This window comes from Chrysemys picta, chromosome 6, assembly GCF_011386835.1.
Source record: "Chrysemys picta bellii isolate R12L10 chromosome 6, ASM1138683v2, whole genome shotgun sequence".
Classification (NCBI taxonomy): Eukaryota; Metazoa; Chordata; order Testudines; family Emydidae; genus Chrysemys; species Chrysemys picta.
In genome coordinates, this window is record NC_088796.1 from 48,875,883 (window position 1) to 48,897,345 (window position 21,463).

The following is a 21,463-nucleotide window of genomic DNA, read 5'->3' on the forward strand; positions in this document are numbered from 1 at the left end:
GAAATTCATTTGATTTGTGACCTCTGAACATCCGCCTTCCAACAAGGAAGGTTACTACACGATCTAATTTTACTCTGACGAAGCACTGATGCTAACATCCAGGAGCAAAAAAAAGGAAAGCTAGAACGCAGTCTGGTCTAAAGTCTTGATCCTACAACTGGCAATAGGCAGACAGGCTCCCTAATAGTCAGTAAAGCTCCACACAAGTGTACAGGTCAGCCTGTGGAGCTGGTGGCAGGATCAGGATCTAAATCTATCCTCCATTTCTAAAAAATCTAGACAAATGAATTAAAGTCATTAGACAATGCCTAGAATAAGACAGCAAAAACCCAGCAGCTTACCTTCAGACTTCAATTTCGTAAGAACAAATATCAGGTAGTTGTTAAAATCTGGATACTGATTCAGTTGTTCCAGTTTCTAAAAAAGTAAGGTTGTTAAGGAAAATGTTTATGTTTCAAAGATTACACTAAAGTTGACATTGATTACTTAGACGTGTAATTGCTGTTACTTCCAAATAGCACTCTACTTCCACAGTGACAAACCTTAAAACACAAGTGATGCTCTCGCACATGAGACTCTTTCCATTCCACTAATATCTCAGGAGGATGTTAAACAGCAACTATTAAAGTTAGACATTTTTAAGTCAGTTGGCCCACATAACTTGCATCCAAGAGTTTTAAAAGAGCTGGCTGAGGAGACCTAGACTGGTAATGATTTAAAGTTTGAACAGCGTCAACTTTAAGCAAGCCATTGTACCGCCATTCAGCAAGACATTAAAGCATGTGTAACATTTTTCATTTTTACTGAAAAATAATATTGCATTTCACCACTAAAACTGACTTAGTATGGTCTCTGAAGCATAAAAGTATGATCTTTAAGACTTCAACAAGACTACTCTCTTGCTTAATACTAGGCACATGCTTAAGCAGCTTGCCAAACTGCAGCTTAATTGAGCACTAAGTTGAGAATTTTTTTTAAGCATGAATGGCTGATACATTGTAGCATAATTTGGGGGGGGGAGGGGGAGGTTACTTAAGATGGTAAATATTTAATACAAGATAATCCTTACATATACATGCCCATTTCCTAGAATACACACACACACACACACACATATATATACATACACACACAGGGTAAGGATTATCTTGTATTAAATATTTACCATCTTATATGGTATTACCATCACATATATAGATATAAAAAAATATAAAACTCCTGGGGAAAATCTGCACCACTGCGATGCAGAAAAATACCCCCTCTCCCCGCAGATTCCCTTCACTTCCTTGCAGAAAATGGTTTCTGTGGGGAAGCAAAGAGAAGCTGCACCAGTGCTCACTCACCCCTCCTGGCAGCAGCAACTCAGGTGTTTGGGCAGCCAGGGGAGAAATAAATCACTTGGGGGCAGGAGGTCTGGGCACGCCTTGCCAGCACCCAAGGACCTTAGTCCCAGCTGGGGGGACAGGGGTGGAAGGAGGACAAAGATGGAGTTCCCCCTTGCACAGAGCAGCCAGGGCTGGATCAGATCAACACCCAGAAACTTCCCGTGGCTGTGGGGGAGGGGGGAGGGGCAGACTTGGCAGGAGGGGGCCAGGGGGGGTGAGGCTCAGCTGGGGGTGGGGGGGGTTATGTGGACAGGGGAAGCAGCTCCCTGTACAGTGACCCCTCTCCTCAGCCACACATCTGGGAACCCCTCCACATCAGGAGCCCCCTGCATACAGCACCCCCCCCACAGAGCCCCCTGAACTCTCCCCTGCATCAGAAGCCCCCCACACCTGGACCCCCACCCTATTGAGCCCCAACCAGCTGCACCCTGATCCCTCCACCCCACTAAGTCCCATCCCCCAGCCCCCACACTGAGCCCTAACCACCTTCACCTGGACTCCCGTGCAGAGTCCCATTCCCCCTGAACCTAGTCCCTGTGCATCCAGATTCTCCCACACTGAGCTTCCCGCACCCAGCTTGTGCCACACGGAACACTGTTACTCTTGAGAGAATTCTTTGCCAAAAAAACTAATTTGTTTTTTTAAACAAATTTTAAAATTTGTTATTTTGACAAATAAAATATGCAGAATTTTAAAATGTTATTTGTCAAAATAACACAGAAACAAGAATAATCACACCATTTTCAATTATTTTGGTAATTTATTTCAAAACACTTGTTAGCAAATAATTGAAAATGGTGTGATTATATTGTATAATTTTGACAAAAAATATGCAGAATTTTAAAATATTGTGCGCATAATTTTTAATTTTTTAGTGCAGACACGCACATTACCAAAAATGCCATGGAGGAACTATAAACAGTATTACGGTGTTCATTAATGAGTCATTCTAATGTACCGCAACAGGCCTACAGGTTTTCTATGATTTGTCATTTCCAGTTATTCAAAATTTGCAAGTATTTCACTGCTGCTTGCCTAGCAACAGTGATTTGGCATGTTGCTAAATCCTTTTATTTCCACACCCTGGTTAACTCACCAATAGTACTCAAATATCTGAAGCTGCAAGTGTGCAACATTATCATGCTGTTAACTCCTATATTTAAATTATATATTAGAAAACCAATTACACAAGAAAATTTCTAAATGATCAAGATTATTTGCTTAACAGGCAACTGTTACCTGACATTAGTTATTCAGTTTCTGAATATGACAGAGTTTCAAATAAGAAATGACCAAAAATATCTATAAATACAAATTAGAGCTATCACGTAATGACTCCATTCAAAAATAAAAGCTTTACAGATTGCGCTACCAATGCCCATATCTCTCCTTTGCTGTGAAGTCTAGTATGAACTATGGTGGAAAAGCCTCTTGTGTGGAAAAACAGGGTTGGAATAACAGAATCAATATGGCATGTGCTACACATCTGTGGGAGACGGTGAACCCTCTCCAAGAGCCAAATAATTGTAGTCAAGACTAGCATGACTTAGGCTGTCTACACTGGCACTTTCATTGTTAAAACTTTTGTCGCTCATGGGTGTGAAAAAACACCCCCCTCCCCGAACAACAAGTTTTAACAATGAAAAGCCCCAATGTGGACAGCACTTTGTTGACAGGAGCTGTGCTGCCAGCCACAAAGCTACCGTTCCTCCTTGGAGGTGGTTTTGTCACCAGGCAAGCTCTCTCTCGGCGATAAAGAACAGCTACACAGCGCACCTTACAACGCAGTGTAAGCATAGACTAAGATGTATGTTGGGATGCAGCCATTTTGAGATATTCCACTTTTAAACCTACAGAAATAACCACCACAAAAATCAACTGGAGTCAAACCTTGCTATTACCTCTGCATTGTCCCGTTCTCTCCCTCCCCCCCCAAAAAAGGAAAAATATAGTGCAAGCACAGCAGGAAGGAGAACCAAAAGAGATGTTTTAGGTGGAAACCCCACAACAACAGTGAAGCTACTGGCCTAGGATCCACAGGATTTTCCAGCTCTAACAGCTTCTTCCTCATTCACTCTTTGAGACTGTTGCCAACTTCACATTTCAGGGTTTGTCTGGTGACTTCCTGCTAAATCGCTAGATGTAGCTGTTTAAGCACTCAAAAAGACAAAAATGTCACTGAATAAAATTTCCAGATAATTTTATATACATATACACACACACACACACACACAGGCGAATATAATCACAAAATCATTCACAAGCAGCTCAATCGTGTTAATAAAATCCATTCCACGCTCTCTTACTACATTCTGTTGCACACCAAAAGCAACTACACCAGTACACTGTCATCATCAGGAGAGCAACCGCTGCTCATTAGGAAGGAAACTGCAGCCCTCTGCTCATTGGGAAGGGCGCTCTGTACAGGGCAGCCAGGCTGGCTGGGATTGGTTAATTTCAGCTGAGCCTCCCTTTCTTGCCAGCCTGGATTTGAGCCAACAGGTTAGTGAAAGGGAATGCCCAGAGCCAGGGGTAAGAGGGCATTCACCTGAACTTAGCGCTGCAGGGAGCCAAGAAAGTAGATTTAATCTAAAAATAAATAAATAAATAAATAAAGTCAGTTAGTCAGGTCCCTTCCCCCCACTTCCAGAGTTTCATTTCTCAAAAACAGCTGGACAGCTAATCCCAGGCCAAACCAGGGGAAGGTGTAAAGGGGAAGCAAAATCAAGCTAGCGCCACCTTTGATCCTGTAGTAAGGGCTTCATCCCTGGAGGAACGGTGACCACTCCCCTGCCCCACTGGGACACACGGTGCGGTCTCATACCATCCCATCTTCCATCTGTGCAACTCTTCTCGTGGGCTAATCTGACTCCCCTGCCCAGCCCACTTCATTAGCCATCTTTCCCTGTATCACAGGGTGTACTAACTACTACAGAGCAGCAAGAAATAACACATTTGGGTAAAAACAAGCCCTGGCTAATGTGCTGCTCTCGCCAAAGTACACCTGGCTTTAGCAAAGTGTTTAATTAACCCCCACAAATTTATTTGCCTCGCCTGCGGATTATAGTGATCTCAGCCCAAGAAGCCCTGGAATGTGATTCCTTCCAAGGACATGTTCAATTGAGACATAATGACATTGACTTGGTGTGCAACAGAATGTAGTAAGCGAAACACGGAATGGATTTTATTCACACTATTGAACTGCTTGGGAATGTTTTATGACTATACATATTGGTGACTTCTTCCTCTGAATGTCACTGAAATTGGCAGTGAAAGTCGTTAAATTTGTCACTAGTCACTGACACTTATTTTCTCACCAGGGAAACCAAAATGTCACTAAATCTAGTGACAAAGTAGCTAAGTTGGCAACACTGTCAGATTCTTGGGTCCTCCCACTCCTTTGTTTTACTGCAGGGGTATATAATATGACCCTGCAACAAATAAGCCTTTAAAGCCTACAACTTCATATTTTAAAAGGCATTTTAACATTTAACATGACCTGTGTTTTTAATTTAGTTACGTGTGTCTGAATGCCCAACACAAGAGCAACAAGGGCAATCAGCCCATATTAATAAGAAAACAAAAATCAATTTAAAGTGCCTTAAGTTTGTAGCAGCTGGCTCATGCCCCACTGGGACACATTATTAAGCACCATGCTGTGATAGGACAGCCATCTCAGCGACTTGCTGAAGCCGGCCCATAAATGTATCAAGTGGCATTTTTATTATATAGCACTGTTCTGCAAGTTATATTAAAAGAGGTTTTTCAAAACTGCATCATATAATAAAAACAGTAAAAATCCACCACTTACTAGGGTCAACACCAGTAGAGTACATCTTTAAGGTATGGCATATGCTGGAGTGTCACAGCACAGCAAATGGCTACTAATGCCATTTTAAGCAAACTGAATGGAAGAGAAATGAAATCTAAATGGAAAAAAAATTAAAATAAGTTATACATTAGATATCTTTCATATGCTGAATGCTCCCAATAGGGAGGGAAAGGAAAGTTCCCTTTGATTACATGCTTCATCAAACATCTAGAATGACAAAAAGTTAAAAACATGGGATGCAGTCAAGTTATCTTAAGACTGCATTAATATCTTTGGTAGTTAAAATTACAATTTACTTATCACTATTTATGCTATTTGCTTAGCATTTCTCACCTTGATGAAATTACATAAGATAATTTCACTTTTGTTTAGTCAGCTTCTAATCATTTCATTTTTCAGGATGCCACTCACCAACACAACTGTTTAAGAACATTGCAACAGAAATTTAAGTTTATAGAAATATGCTATCAGACTTATTTGGGGAGAGGTTTGTTTGTTTGTTTTTAAACTAATTTAGTAATAAAAAAAAGTTTCTAATTTAGAAATGGAGACAAGTAGAACAAGATAGTATCCCTTTAATAATCTAAGAATACCTTGTTTAATCAAGGAGACAACTTAAAAACCACAATTTAAATCTACTGTTACAACCAACATGATTACAGTAACTTAAAGATTAAAAATTCTCTATTTTAAATTTGGGGTTTACTTTATACTCAGTACTGTCAAATGCAGAGTTTCCCATTTGTGTATAGGTCTTTCACACAGCAAAAGGGGAGAAATGAAACATCTTAAAATGGAAAAATGAAATTATAAATAAGGCTACAATTTTTTCATGGATGTCGTGGAAGTCAGTTCCCTTGCCGCCCACGGCAGCCAGAGGTGGAGGGACCCCAGAGCTCCCAGCCGCTGCGGGGACCCTGGAACTCAGAGTGCGCCCCCACAGCTGCGAGCAGTGTGGGGACCCTGCAGACAAGCTCCTCATTTTGTCACGGATATTTTTAGTAAACGTTACCAACAGGTCACGGGCAATAAAGAAAAATTCACGGAAGCCCGTGACCTGTCCGTGACGTTTACTAAAAATATCCATGACAAAAATCTTAGCCTTATTTATAAAAATCACATGAGTTCACAAAGGGAGACAGAACCTGAAATAAACTACATTTAACTTATAAATAAAATTAGAAGTATTCTTAATTTGACCAAAAAGCCTTAAAGTAACCAGTTTTTTGGAGGTGGGGAGTGCAGAGAGTGACAGTTAAATCTGATACCTTGAAAGTATCAAGAATATCACATATGTCTACCTGTTTTTTTCTGAAGGACTTCTTAGATGTTTTAGTATTTATATCTTCATGAAAGGAGAAGGGGATGATGAATCTTTAACAAACATTTTTCTGCCAAAGGTTTAGCTGGTCTGACTAATCACTCCACCTCTACAGTCATTGGAGACTTTCAGAGTGCACAAAATCAAAATTGCTAATATAAAAATAGAAGCAAGGCTAAAAGTGCTTTTTTTTTTTTTTTTAGGAATCCAAGAAACAAACAAAAATCCATTTTCTTTTGGCAGGTGACCTTCTGTGGTTTATCATATAACAATTCACTCTTTCAAAAGTCTTCCTTGCAAGCAGTACTGTTTTCACAGTGTGGAAAACCTGAACTTTCATCTATAGATTGAAGAGGCCAATAGAAAGATCAGCTACTATCACAACCAGATTATGCTTGTTCCATTCTCTATAAAAGCACTAGGACATGTAACAGGGCCCCTCTCCCCCCATATCCACCACGCATACACAAAAGATAGGGGCACTCTGACAGAGATGCTAGTACCACATGCCCTGCTAAATGAGCGGCCCGAGCCTCCTCCCACGGCTGACTCCCGAGAAAAGAGCGGACTAGAGACATCACAGAGCTTAGCCCCACAAGGCAGGGCTGGGGGAGGAGCAGCATTGCTCAACTAGAAATCCTGTGTCCAGTCTGCCCCCAACCCTGTTGGCGGGATCCACCCAAGCCCTCTATGGAAAGAGGCCAGTGCACGGCCGTAGGGCGCGGGGAGCACTCCGGGAAGGGAAGGCAAGCCCAGAGCTGCTGCAACTGGGGGCTGGCAGAGGCCCAGCGTGGGGTAACCCGGGAAAGTGGCGGACACCAGAGCGGCATGGCCCGGCCAAGGCTTTAAAAAGAAAAGCTCCACTTAGCTCCCGGGTTGCAACAGGTGCTCGGGCCGGGGGCCAGAAGGGGGAGGCGGGTAACATTACCGCCCACAGGTTCCCTCGGCGGTTCAAACCCCGCGCCACGGCCGCCCACCTCAGTGCCTGGGCGGGGGTGAAGCCAACAGCGCCCCCGGCTCGCTGGTCTTTCCAGCGCCGCTCGCAGCGCTGTAGGGGCTCCCTCCCACCGAGCGGGGCCTGAAACCCGGAGAAGCCACCGCCCCCTCTCCCCTTCCCCGGGAGCTTCGCCTCGCCCCTCACACCCACCGCCCGGCTTCCCAACCCGGGAAGCCCCTGTCCGTCCTTCCCCCTCGAGACGGAGGAAGAAGCGGAGCCGGAACCCGTGGAAACAGCAACCAGCGCTCAACTGCGCGACTGGCTCGGCCTCCGCGCGGCACGCAGCGACTCCGGCCCCAGCTCCGCGGTAGGCCCCGGCCAAGGATACTTGTTGCACAGCTCTCTGCGTGGTAGTGTCCGGGGACTGCGACTCCTTGAGCAGCTGCAGGATCTGCTGGAGCCCCTGCTCGTCGGGTTTCCACTCATACTCCATCTTGGGTCGCTGCAAAACACAGACAACAGGCGGCCGCGGTTACTAGCGCTGCAGGCCTGAGCGCAGGGGAGGCTGCGCCCGGAGCGCGGCCCGCTCTCGCCCCAGCACGCGCGCACGTACGTACCGAGCGGCGGACCCGCGCGCGCCGCGACCTCCCCCCAATAGAGCTGCAACAGGCCAAGGCGAGCGGCACTGACCTGCTCCTAGCCCCGGCCACCGCCGCCTGCCGTGCGTGCGCTGAGCGAACTGAGTCACTCACGCCGAATTTGCAGGCTGGTCCTAAGAGCGACGCGTCCCCCCGGGTCTTAGCGCCCGCCGCGCCACCGCCCGTCCACCCGGCCGGCTCAGCCCTTCTGCCTCCGCCGGCGGCAGCAGCCACCGCAGCCGCTTGCCTCAAGCTCAAGGTGCGTCACACACACTCAGCGTGAGGGGGTCAATAAAAATCGATTTAAACCCCATGATCTATCAGACAGCGTTAATGGATCCACCTCAGCGCAATGTCCAGCAGCAGGGGCATGACCTAACTCATGCCACACACTCAGCGGCCGGCGAGGGCAGCACCCCCTCTCCTCCAGAGAGTGACGGACGGTCACTCAGCGCTTTCCCCAACCACCTCAGGAGCACCCTCATACACATTCCATCCCCATAGAGCCAAGAGGGTGATAGCAACACCTCCTATCCCTCCCACCCGAAAAACCTGAGAGAGCAACCGTAGCAATAGCCCCACAGACCTGAAAACACCGCAGTTATGCAGGAGAGTATATCCTGAACAGCAGCAGCAGGGACTAAGGCCCTATCCATCAAGGGATGTGATCCTTTAGGTGGGAAGTCACTTAAGCAAGCCAAAGAGGGATGCAGAGGGGGGTTTCTAACCAGCGTCCCCTCTCAGAGGTAGGTGTATATTGCTGCTCAGTGATCCACAAAGGGAGCCAGATGGCTTAGGCACCTAAGGCCTTTCATGTAAGAATAAGCAACAAAGAGTCCTGTGGCACCTTATAGACTAAAAGACGTATTGGAGCATAAGCTTTCATGGGTGAATACCCACTTTGTCAGACGCATCGTGCATCTGACGAAGTGGGTAATCACCCACGAAAGCTTATGCTCCAATACGTCTGTTATTCTATAAGGTGCCACAGGACTCTTTGTCGCTTTTTACAGATCCAGACTAACACGGCTACCCCTCTGATACTAGAAAATGAAAGTTATTGGAGCAGAGGAATTGGCTCCTAGGTCTCCCTCCTCCCAAACAGATGCTTTAACCACTGGACTGTAGAATCATTTTTGCTCTCTGGCCCACTGACTTCCATTATTGATGCAATCTTCAATTTTAGCAGCCTTTCACAGGCAAACAAATTATTCCTCTCTCCCCTTCAGAAACTCCTCTTCTAATTTTATTTCTGCAAAACTGAGCCATAATAAGATATTTAAGTGTACTACATCAGTAAAATGGGAAACCTTTAGTTCAGTTCTAGTCAGTTTTAGTTTACTTCCAGTCAGCTAAACTTCCCCCCCCCCCGCCCCCCGAGCACAGGAACACTTATTTGTAATATATACTTTAGTAATCAGATGTCAAACACCTAGCCCACAGGCAAGATCTAGCCCACTTTATGTATTTATGTAGCCCATTCAAATTCTGACGACTCATAGGCTATGCCTACACTAGCACTTCTGTCTGTATAACTTATGTTGCTTGGGGTGTGAAAAAAACACGCTGAATGACATAAGTTACACGGACAGAAGTGCCAGTGTGGAAAGCACTATGTTGGCTGGAGACACTCTTGTTGGGGGCGGTTTAATTATGTCAATGGGAGAGCTCTCTCCTGTCAGTATAGAGCGGCTACATGGGAGATCTTACAGCAATACAGGTGTAAGCTCTCTACTGTAGACAGGGCCTAAGGCACTGGTTCTCAACCTGCAGCCCGCAGGCCACTTGTGCTGCGGCCCATGTGACATCCTCAGGGCCATAGAGGTAGTATTGGATGCGGCCCACATAACGCATTGTGGGTCACATATGCAGCCCACAATGGTAAATAGGTTGAGAACCACTGGCTTAAGGGTTTGTCTTCACTACTGGGGAGATCAAGGCTGCTGCAATCGATTTAGCGGGTGTCGATTTAGCAGGTCTAGTGAAGACCCGCTAAATCGATGGCAGAGTGCTCTCCAATCAACTCCAGTAGTCCAGCTCCCCGAGAAGAGTAAGGTAAGTCAACCTGAGAGTATCTCCCGTCAATGCAGCACAGGGAAGACACCAGGGTAAGTCGACCTAAGCTATGTAACTTAAGTAGCGTAACTTACATCGACTTATCCCAGTAGTGAAGACAAGCCCTAAGTGTATGTCTACTCTACAGGAACTATATTGGCATAGCTGCAGTGCTGTAGTATGCTAGCATAACCCCGTAAAATAGACACAGCCTACACTACTGAAAGGGGATTTTCCATTGCTGTAGGAACACCACCTCCCCAAGCAATAGTAACAAGAACAGAAACATAGATCAGCATAGTTATGTTAGTCAGGGTGGTGGAGTTTTCACATCCCTGAGTGATGTAGCTGTGTTGACCTAAATTTTAAGTGTAGGTCAAGCATGAGCTTTCATTTAAAAAAAAAAAAAGTTTGAAGCCTTAATTACTCCTGGGGGAATTCTGTGCCACTATGTGCATGCAGAATTCATGTCCCCCACAGATTTCTTTGCTTCTTTGCACAAAAATGACTTTCTGATGAAGACGCAAAGGGAAGCAAGAGCGGTCATGCATCCCTCTCCAGCAAAGCGGGCACCTTGTTTTGAACACCCGGAGCAGCCAGTGGAGAGGTAAATCATTGCGGAGCCAGGGACATCCCTCCCGGTGGCTCCTACTCTGTGCCAGGCCCAGCTGCTAGGCCCAGCTGGGCAGTGAAGAATGGGACTCCCTCTTCCCCAGCAAGGTGAGGCTGGGGCTTGGCAGACCCATCCCCAAAAACCTTCCCAGCTGCAGGAAACTCCGCAACACCCCCGCTCCCCGCATCCTAATACCTTTGTCCGCCCAACCCCTGTGAATCTCAACCCCCCACTGAGCCTCACTCTCCCCGCATTCAGAACCCCCTCCAAAGCCCCCTGCATCTGCACCCCCAACCCTGCTGCCTCACCCCCTACATCCAGCATCCCCCAGCACCCAGACCCCCCTGCTAACCCCCCCCATCCAGACCCCTCCCCTGCACCCAGACCAGCCCCCACTGAGCCCCCCACCCTCAGACCCCTACCCTGACAAGCCCCAACCACCCCACACCTGGACCATCCCTATAAGCCCCCTGCAACCATACCCCCACCCCACTGAACCCCAACCAGCTTCACCTGGCCCCCACCCCACCAAGCCCCACTCCTTCAGCACCCGGACCACTCCGCTAAGCCCCATCCCCCCACACTCAGACTGCCCCCGGTGAGCCCCAACCACCTTCACTGGGACCCTCCCCCCCTGCAAAGTCCCATTGCCCCAACACCTGGAACCCCCCAAACCACAGGCACCAACTTTCCAATGTGCCAGGGAGTGTTCAACCCCTGGCTCTGCCCCAGGCCCTGCCCCCACTCCACCCCTTCCCCCCAAGGTGCCACCCATGCCCTGCCTCTTCTCCGCCTCCCCTGAGCGCACCCTGCCCTCGCTCCTCCTTCCCAGAGCCTCCTGCACACCATGAAACAGCTGACAGGCACAGGGAGGAAGGAGGAGGTGCTGATCAGCGAGGTGGGAGGTCCTGTGGGGGCGGGTGGGAGCTGATGGGGGGCTACACAGGAGCACTCACGGAGTTGGCGCCTATGCCCCCAATGAGCCCCTGTGCATCCAGATCTCCCCACACACACACATCTGGTCCCCCACTGAGCCACCCACACCCAGATTGCCCCACCCCGAACCCTCTCATCCCACACCAAGCCCCTCCACACTTGCATCCTGCTGGGCTGAGCCTGCCTGCTCAGGCCTGGTGCAGAGGGGCAAGGCCCCGGGGTGTTTCTGCGGCAGGCCCAGCCCTTGCGCTGTGTCAGGGTTGGGTGCAGCTTCATCACTGACTCTGTGTCCGGGGAGAGCTGCAGGGTAATCTCCCACTTCCATAGAGCTAGGGGCCTGTGTTTCCCACTGCCATGTTGGAACCTCCACATTTATGGATAATTAAAATTTACTGAATTTTAATATATTGTTTGCAGAATATTTATTTTTTTGGCACAGAATTCCCTCAGGAGTACTTAATGTCAGTCATCCAAAGGAGAACTGATTGTAACTGATTCAGAGTGGTCTTTCTGAGACAACAGATAGCCTAACACAAAGGCAATGAGTGGTGTGAATGACCCCAACCCCTGTTAATGACACTGAAGTGTTAATTTTAAATCTTAACTATGAGATTTTATGCCTTCATTAACTATTTCACAATTGATCATTCTATAATATGAAGTGGTGAGAGTGAAAACCACAAGAGGGGATGGGAACTAGGACTTGGTGCACGGGAGGAAATGCAGATGAAGAGAGGAGAGAAACAGAGAAGAGGATGGAGATGGAAGAGAAACATAGGCCAGAAATAGCAGTAGTGCTAAAGGTGAGACTATTGTCCCACTGAGTGATACAGAATGCAACTTAAATAGTAGTAATATTGATGACAACTAAAAGTTTAGTTATTACTTACAGGCCATATCCCAGGGTGGATAAAAATAAATAATTTAAAAAAAATCAAAAAAATCTGAAAGATAGTTTTAATTAAGATACATTATAACTCAAAGATATCTCATCATGGAATACAAATTATAAATTCTAATTCTAAATCTATAGTATGGAACAATATATTCATGTAACTTTTAAGAAAAGTTTTGTAAATGAGTTCCAATAGTTCATGGATTAGGGACCCAATCCTTATGGGGTTCCAGGGGCTTCTGTATAGATTATTTAGGTTAATCTTTCTACCTACCCAATGGGACTCAGTGCTCAGTCTAGAAGATACCATCAGAGATGCTTAGTTTTGAAGTTCTCAAACTGTGGATTTGTGTCTCCAGAGATAACATGCTTGTTAACAGCAAAAATGTTTTTAAATACATAAATATATAGAGGTGAAAAATAACAGACCTCAACCCTATTGTCCCTCTGTAAATTTGTGTACACAGAGTCCATCCCTTACCTCTCTCTAAAGTGCAAAGTTTCAAAAAGTTCAATGAATAGAAGATTGTTGGGGTGGAATAAATCTGGACAAGGAGAAGAAGTCTGGAGATAAATGTGAGATGGGAAGGACAGGCAGTAGAAACAAAAGTGAAACTGTTTGAGCAGCATATTCCAGAAGTCTTGAGGTCTTTCTGAGTGTAGCCTTCTGTAGTGGGGTGGTCACCAGCTCTGACCCTGGAAGGGTTAAAACCAGCCCTGGGAGAGGGCTGAGGCTGCAGACAGGTAGCCCCAGGCTGACTGGGGAAGCAGCCTCAGCTGTGGCCACGCCCCAATCAGGGCCCAGCTAGCCCTTATGAGAGGGCAGTGGACTAGGAGCAGAGACACTCTCCCTCTAGAGGGAGAAGGGTCTGGCTGCTAGGGAGCGTACCTAAAGTGGAGTAGGGCTGGGGGAAGGCAAGAGGAGCTTGGGAGCTCTGGCCTGGAACCCCCCCAGGCTGCAGCCTAGTAGAAGGCCAACTGGGTACTGGGGTTGCAGGGGGCAGCCCATGGGTAGGCAGAGGCTGCAGGTCCAGACCCAACCTTGCCTATGATGAGTGGCTTACACTGCAGTCTGCACCAGTGCATGGGGGCAAATTGGTGACTGGCAGTAGCCTACGACTGAGGCGAGGTGAGTCTGGACCTGCTGCCTCTACCTACTGCTGGGCTGCCCCTTTGCAACCCCAGTCTTTGTCTTAGGCTGTCAGCTAGGCCTGCAGCCTGGGGGTTTTCCAGGCTGGAACTCCCCAGCTCCTCTAGCCTTCCTCCAGCCCTGCTCAGCTCCCTAGCAGCCAGGCCCTTCTCCCTCTACAAGCAGAGAGAGAGTCTTTGGGCTGCTGGCTCACAGCCTTTTATAGGGACCAGCTGGGGCTGATTGGAGTATGGCCCAAGCTGTTACTACCTTTCCCAATCAGCCCAGGCTTTCCTTTGCAGCCTCAGCCCTCTCCCAGGGCTGGCTTTAACCCTTCCAGAACTGGCGTGGGTGACCACCCTGCTACACCGTCATTGATTTGAGATCTACCATACCATTCTCTCACTAGAAGGGAAAACCTATAATGGCAGCAGGCCATAAAAGAGAACCAGTTTGGGAATATTTTAATGAAGCTCCTCTACCTGTGGGTGAGACAGGCATGCGTGCAAAATGCAAACATTGCAACAAAGAAATGCAAGGCCTGGTTGCCCAAATGAAACAACATCATGAGAAGTGTTCCTTCTCAGGAGGAAGCCGCACTGAAGATGACGAAAGGAACATGTCTAAACATACAGGATCTTCGGGTTGGTAAACTTTTTTATTTCATACTTCTTTCCTAAGGACTGTCTGTCTTCCTTCTGGACTATTCTTGAATTCTCATGTTTGAGCAAAAAATATAGTTGTTACTCTATGGTACTATCATTTTAGATGCAGTTGTGATTAAAAAATAAATAGCTGAAATAGGCAGATCTTCCTTTTACAATTTCACCTTTAAAGTAATACTGAGTGTCAGTGAATGCAATGAGTAGTATGAGATACTAAATGAGCAGTATGGTAATAATAATTAAATAACTGCATTGACTTATTTTGTTTAGGAGAATCCATCCTCAACATATAGGATTCTGAAGACTATCCACCTTTAAGATCACCATCATTTTCTACAGTTTCAGAGTTATCTGCCAATAATAGTGTTTCAGTCACATCATGTATGTCACATAGCCACAGTAAGAAGAACAGGAGTACTTGTGACACCTTAGAGACTAACAAATTTATTAGAGCATAAGCTTTCGTGGACTACAACCCACTTCTTCGGATGCATATAGAACAGTATATCACCTGTAGGAAAAAGAAGAAAAAATCTCTATCATCCAGAAACAACCATAGAAAAATTTGTGATAAGAACAGCAGATTACAAAAAGAGGTAATTGGGCAATTTTCCCCATCAATTTGTTTATGCAACAAACTCTTCCTTTCCATATGATTGAGAACCCACACTTCATGAACATGGTTCAGTCATTAAGACCAGGATACAGTCCATCCAACAGAGCAGATGTCACAGGCAAATTGCTGGATAAAGTGTATGAAAGAGAAATTGAGCAGTGTGCAAAAGGTCTAGAGGGTAAAATTGTTAACCTGAGTCTTGATGGGTGGAAAAATGTCCACAATGATCCTGTGGTATGTGCTTGGCTGACAACAGAAGAAGGGAATGTCTTGCTTACAGAAACAATTGATACATCGGGAAATGCACACACAGCAGAATACTTACAAGAAGTAGCAGTAAAAGCTATAAGAAATGGGGGGAGGGCTCGAGAGGTATACTACTGACCTACTGTCCAGAGGCTGATATGAATATGTTTGCTGTTGAAGAAAAAAATCCAGAATACATAACATTGTTGTTTTAGTTAAATAAAACAATTTAAATGTCTGTGTGGTGATGTTCTCCTCCTAATACAACATAGCAGGAAAATCCTCCAAATATTAATGATTAACCTGTTGAATTGGAGATAGTGGGAGGTGAACTAACTTCATAAATATCTGCTTCAATTACCTTTGGTAAATGAAATAACCAAACAATCATTCATTTTCTGATATAGCTGTAAAACTAATCTGAAAAGTTTTCAAAATAAAGTACTTTAAAAATGTATAGTGTGTACCTTCTAAAAATGAAACCTACATCTATCTCTGAGTTGTGATATGTATTAAGGATATGTATTAAGGTTATAACAACCAACAAGAATGCACTTTTATGTAGAAATCCATGATTAAATTGAGTCTTCTTGACTAGTGATTTAAATCATGGTTTAAATCAATTTGATTTAAATCAAATCCATCCGGCCATATCCTACTTTTGATCTTGGTGCGAACCTCCCAGTGACATCAGTAGGGGTTCTGCTGAGGACCAAGGGTCCTAAATTTATGCCACTGACCATAATTAAAATGGAAATCAGCCTTTTGAAAAATGAGTTTGACATCCCCAATCCAATAATGCTGAACAAACAACATTTACTGTTACCACTATGAAAAGAGCTTTCCCGCATGATCTGAGGGTGTTAATGTTAGTGATAGTGAGCAAAAAAACAGAACAATTATGCCAGGATATTTAAATTAAAAGGGTAACAATTTATTATTGTTTTGAATGCAATAAAATGGTTATGTTCGGAGTCCTGTATACCGGTATAGAGTACCACACCTTTACATTCATCATTATGTGAATGGATGCCACTTTTTAGATTCAAATGTCTCTAGGGCTCGAGAGGTATACTACTGACCTACTGTCCAGAGGCTGATATGAATGTTAAAGCATTTCCCCAAATTATGAGGTCCAGGGAAATGGCCTTGTAAGATACCAGACTATATAGCTGCAAATGCTAGGAAGAAGGAGTTGAGATTTCTGCCAGAGTGCTATACCTACACTTTGCTTTAGGGTTCCCTTTAAAATATAAGCCTCAAGCCAGGAGGTGTTTGATAAATGTGCAGATTCCTGTACAACTCCAGCAAATGGAAGGAAGCTCACTTCTTTGCTGCTTCATGCATAATGGTGGAGTCTCCACTATTCTGATACCTAGACAGCTGCTGCAAATTAACAAGGGGGTAAGTAATCTACCTCTCCCTACCTGCTTTGGGTTGGGGGGAAGTGCTAGAAGACGGACTAGGCTCCTAATCTGTGACTAATTAGAGTACCCATTTTTATACTGTTCAGAACTTTCCCAGGTAGCAACAGAGAGGGACATAATTGTTTGTTTCAGTACTGCCCACAGCTTTCTGAATAGCTGTAGTGAAATTGAACAGATTCTTGTTTATTTCATTCTTCTAGTAAAAGCTATGAGCAACAGAATAGGTGGGCACTGGAGCACTCATCAACTCAGAATCACAGATACTGCCTGTGGGATATGAAAGTATGCGTCCTGCAGGTCAAAAGCTAATCTTGAGCCTGAAGGGAGAGGTTATTGGAAGCAAATGTTACCATCTTGCACCTGTAATGGCATATATATTTGTTGTCTTCTCAGGTTAGGATTGGATGAAGAACACTTTTTTTTCTTTGAGACAAAGAAATATCACAAGTAGAAGCCTCTTTTCTGTACTTCCAGAGGTACCTCTTCTATGGCTCCTAGTCAAAATGGAGACGCCACTTCTTTTAGTTGGCTTTGTGAGAAGGGCTCCTGAAGGAAGACAAGGAAAGACTGTTGGTAGGGGCTAAGCAGTGAAACTGGATGGCATAGCCCTGCATATCTACTTCATCACCCATCTGTCCATTGTTATAACAGACCAAATCTGATGGAAAGGTGCAAGGCAATATTCAAATTAGGGATCACCTCTTGGGAGATTACAGTGTGGGTCTCAATACTCATGTCAAAAATGCTGCCTGGAAGCAGATATGAACACACCTTTGGTCAAGAAAGGAAACAGTTTCTTCTGGAATATTTGGCTTCTTCCTAGGTTGGTATTCAGAAGATCTATTCTGGGAGTAGGTAGGCATCTTCTGCCTAGACTGCCCTTGATACTTAAAGGCTTGCAGTTCAGGGCTGATGCATATATGGCCAAAGAGCATAGTGTAGTCCTGAAATCTCTGGAGGTAATTCAAGGTGTTGGTACATTCACTGAACAGTTATGTTCCCTCAAAGGGCAAGACTTCAGTAGTGTTTTGCACCTCTTCATGGATGCCTTAAGCTTGTGGCCATGAAGCTACAAGCAGCACATGGTCACAGCATTGGCCATGGATCTGGCTGCTGTGTCCAAGGTGTCCATGGCTGCTTGTAGTGACATTTTGGCTACTAGCTGGCCTTCCTTAATGATGTATTTCAGCTCCTTTATGGCAACTTTTGTATATGAAAAGAGACACCTGTCTCATGGGAGGTAATTATGTTTTGCAAGGAGAACCTGGTAATTAGTGGTTCACGGCTGTAGTGATGCTCAGAAACAGGCCTTTCTCCCAAATAACTCCAGTTTCTTGGGGGGTCTTTAGCTTTGGGAGTGCTCTTTGCCTGCTTAGATTATTTATGCACAGCAGAGACAGGTGTGTATAGGAGCCAAGGAACCCTAGATTGATGGGTGCACGTAAACCTTGTCAAATCCCTTAAGGGGTACCTGGTAATGTTTCTCTGTTCTGTTGGCCATAGGCAGTAGAGAGCTGGTGTCTGCCAAAGGGTCTTAGCTGGATCTAGAATGCCATCACTGATAGGTAGGGCTTTCCTATCAGGAACAAATGAGTGCAGAATACCAAAAAGCTAATGAACTTTTCCCTCTGACAGAGGTCTCAATATCAAGAGTCTCAGAAATTATGTACACTCCTGAAATGTCTTGAAATCAGGCAGCAGTACTGGGGTTGAAGAAATGGCTTTGCCCAACAAGGAAGATGAGCAGTCCCTAGGAGGGAAAAAAATGTTGCTCCTGAGGTTCTGGGGCCTGTTCCTCCTCAGCCATTTGCTCATCTCTGTCAGCTGACAGGGGTCTAGCCAAAGATACAGTAGGAGACTGAGTTCTCTCTTTCATGGAGTGGTAGGGAGGAAATCAAATCCTGCCAGCCCAGAATGCATGTCCCCAGGATGCCCAATAGGGCCATGATGGCACATAGTATTGGTAAGACTGGTTCACCTGTGGTTGACCAGGTCATTGCACTGTCTGTGAAGGATATGTAGGAGCTCTAAAGAAAGAGCCTCCAGTCCTCTCCTGATGGTTTCATGCTGGATGTGGAAGAAAAAGTGTGCCCCAGTGAAGGTGAAGAGGAGTAGACGTCATCAAAAGGTGATGCCCAACGGTCAGAAGTATGCACCAGTGCTGATTGTGAATGCCTCAGTACAGAGGACATCACCCCTCCTTGTGAGAAGACAGGGACTGGTGCCAGAAGCAGGGTTGAGTTTTACCAGACTGTCGTTCTGGGACTTTTGGGGGGAGCTGGAACACTATTCTGGTACTATTACTTAAGACAGGAAGGCTGGGGGACAGAGGGGGAGTCACAGGCTGTATGGATTACACCTCCCCCAAGGTAGTGCCCCTACCGCAGCCCAGAGCTCCCTACTGTGACACAGTCCACGCTGGCTCAGGGCAGAGCTGAGTTTGGTAGCATGTGGGCTGGGTGCTTATGACTTTCACCACCCAGAGACTCAGCCAAAGATCTATTCCACTGTTGGATCAGCCAGCACCAGCGGGGAGCCTGCAGGGTTGTTGGAGCATGGAGTAACCTGTGGCAGGTGGTACCAAGAGGCACAGAGTAAGTGGGGGGCAGAGCACAGACCTGCTGTGGGGCTCCCCAGACCAAGGGAAGCTACCCTAGTTTGCATACCTATCAGTTATGAGTGATAGTACCAGAAGTACAGTACCAGAAGGGTGTCCCAGCCTTTTGTTTTAGGACTCAAGCACAGACCAGGAGCCATGTCTGTCCCTATGTTTGGGCCTCTCTTGCCTTAGAGAAGAGGCTGCCTTAGAGAGGAGTACTGGCCTTCTCTGCTGGGGTAGCTGGTGCTAGGTTGGACTCTAGTGCTGAATCCCTGCCTGACGCTAATGATCTTTTGTCAACACTGATCATGGGGATTGAGTACCCACTGGCAGGGGCACCCACAGAAGAGGACTTAGGTGTTGGATCCATTGGATCCACAGTCCTCTCTCTTTGGGGTCTGAAGTCATCCACATGGACTGTCCAAGAAGATAACAGTTCAGACAGGACTTTCCTGGACTTCTGTCCCTGGACTTCTGTGTCCTGGCAGAAAAAGATCTGCATGCTGAACACCGATGTGGGATGTGGCTCTTACCGAGGCAGAATAACCAGCAGCTGTGTCTGTCGGTCAGAGGAATTAAACCACCACAGGATGGGCATGGTTTAAAGCCTGAAGGCTTTGAGTCCATCATTTAGTGCAGAAAAAGGCACTGAGTGCCAAAGGAAAAAGTCAGTTTTTTTTTTAAACTGTTTGATTGGAAAAAATAAGAAATCAAGAATAACAGAGAGTAAAGGAAAGGAATTTAGCTCTAAATAGCTAAGTCAAAGGAGAAAAAATTCTAAGGGGTAGCAAGCGAACACTGCTAGTTCCATCTTGCTGCCATGAGCATAAGAGGGAACTCAGGGAGAGTTGCAGCACTTTGCTCTTTATGACCTCAGGTGAAGGGAAGGGCACAAGGATACGTACCAGCACAGGCATGGCCCCAACTGACACTGTTATTCAAAAGATTCAAATCTTGTGCACATGAGGCAGATGCACACCTAGAGCAGGATCCAAAATGACACGCTTAAAGAAGAAATGTTTCCTTCCAATCTGTATAATCAATATTTTAGATGCTGAATAATAGTACAACATGAAGTGATGCAAACATTTAATATAAAAAACAGGATAAAAACAGTACTATCCAAGTACAGAGGGCAGCATGAATAATACATAAAAGTGTACAGTATAAAATAAAATATGTTCTCAGAAATTAAAACATATTAAATATTCAATGAGAATATTTCCTGTTTTCAGTTTCTCTACTGAAAGGAACAACAAAATCTGAGTGCCTAATTTGACTGATGAGGAAAACTGCACACCCTCAATGGTAATGATAATTTCAATTAACAGACACGCTGAATATCTAATAGAAAATGGACACTTTATGCATATTTTCACCAAAAGCATTTCAAGCATTCGTCAACAACTTTTTCCCATTCCAGTGATACTCTCTCACTCTAATTGCTCTAGGAAATGACATCTGAACATCAGAGTTAGGAAAAATCTAGCACAATTAAGTAACTTATTCAAGTTGTTACAATAAAAACAGCCAACAGAAGCTGCAAAAGCTAGGGGCAAATTACTACAGAGAGCTATGAAGATCTACAGTATATACTCGATCATAAGCTGGTTCATTTATAAGCCGACCCCCCCCCCCAAGATGGATAAGTAAAAATGGAAATTTTTTATAACCCGTTCATAAGCCAACCCTATAATTCAAGGGTCAGCAAATTTGGCTCCCGGGCTATCAGGATAAGCTGCTGGTGGGCCGAGATGGTTTGTTTACCTCCAGCGTCCCCAGGCACGGAGGTAAACCTAAGTAAACGAAGTGTCCCAGCGCGCCATCTGCTTACCCTGACAGGCCAGGACAGCAACTGGTGGGAAAATTTTTGTGGGGGGAGAAGCTAGGAGTGAGGGGAGTAACTGCTGTGACCACCCCCACATGATCCCACCCCTAGCCTGGGACCCCCACACTCTCCCCATCCCATCCCTTCCCACCTTATCTGGGGAGGATGACTCTGGCCTGGCTGGAGCTGCTCCGGCAGGCTGGGCAGCGCGGCCGCAGCCTGCTCTGGCGGGCTGGGCCAGGCGGCACAGCCACAGCGTGCTCCAGTGGGCTGGGTGGTGCGGCCACAGCCTGTTCTGGGGGGCGGGGCTGAGCGGCACGGCTGCAGCTGCTTCAGAGCAT

The 21,463-nt window shown here is 45.8% G+C and overlaps 1 protein-coding gene and 1 long non-coding RNA gene across 21 annotated transcripts in view; one reads left to right on the plus strand and one right to left on the minus strand.

The window, feature by feature from the left end:
* Positions 1-21,463, minus strand: part of TNPO1 (transportin 1) — a 157,555-nt gene that overhangs the window by 117,425 nt on the left and 18,667 nt on the right. For 11 of the 19 annotated variants that reach the window (XR_010602193.1, XR_010602194.1, XR_010602192.1 and 8 more), the window contains 2 exons: positions 7,864-7,977; positions 342-417 (listed from right to left, as the gene is read on the minus strand). Coding sequence is in view for 12 of the 19 variants with exons in the window: in XM_005288230.5 (XP_005288287.2) it covers positions 342-417; positions 7,864-7,977 (190 nt within the window). In the remaining 7 variants the exon portion in view is untranslated. The other 8 variants (XM_065599101.1, XM_042855915.2, XM_065599106.1 and 5 more) reach the window with 7 other exon arrangements.
* On the plus strand, positions 8,242-15,875 carry LOC122174241 (uncharacterized). Of its 2 annotated transcripts, XR_010602197.1 has the most exons (3): positions 8,242-8,372; positions 10,649-14,385; positions 14,677-15,875. It is a non-coding gene; the product is annotated as an uncharacterized LOC122174241 (long non-coding RNA). The 2 variants fall into 2 exon arrangements; XR_010602196.1 differs by lacking the exon at positions 8,242-8,372 and having other exon boundaries at positions 8,456-14,385.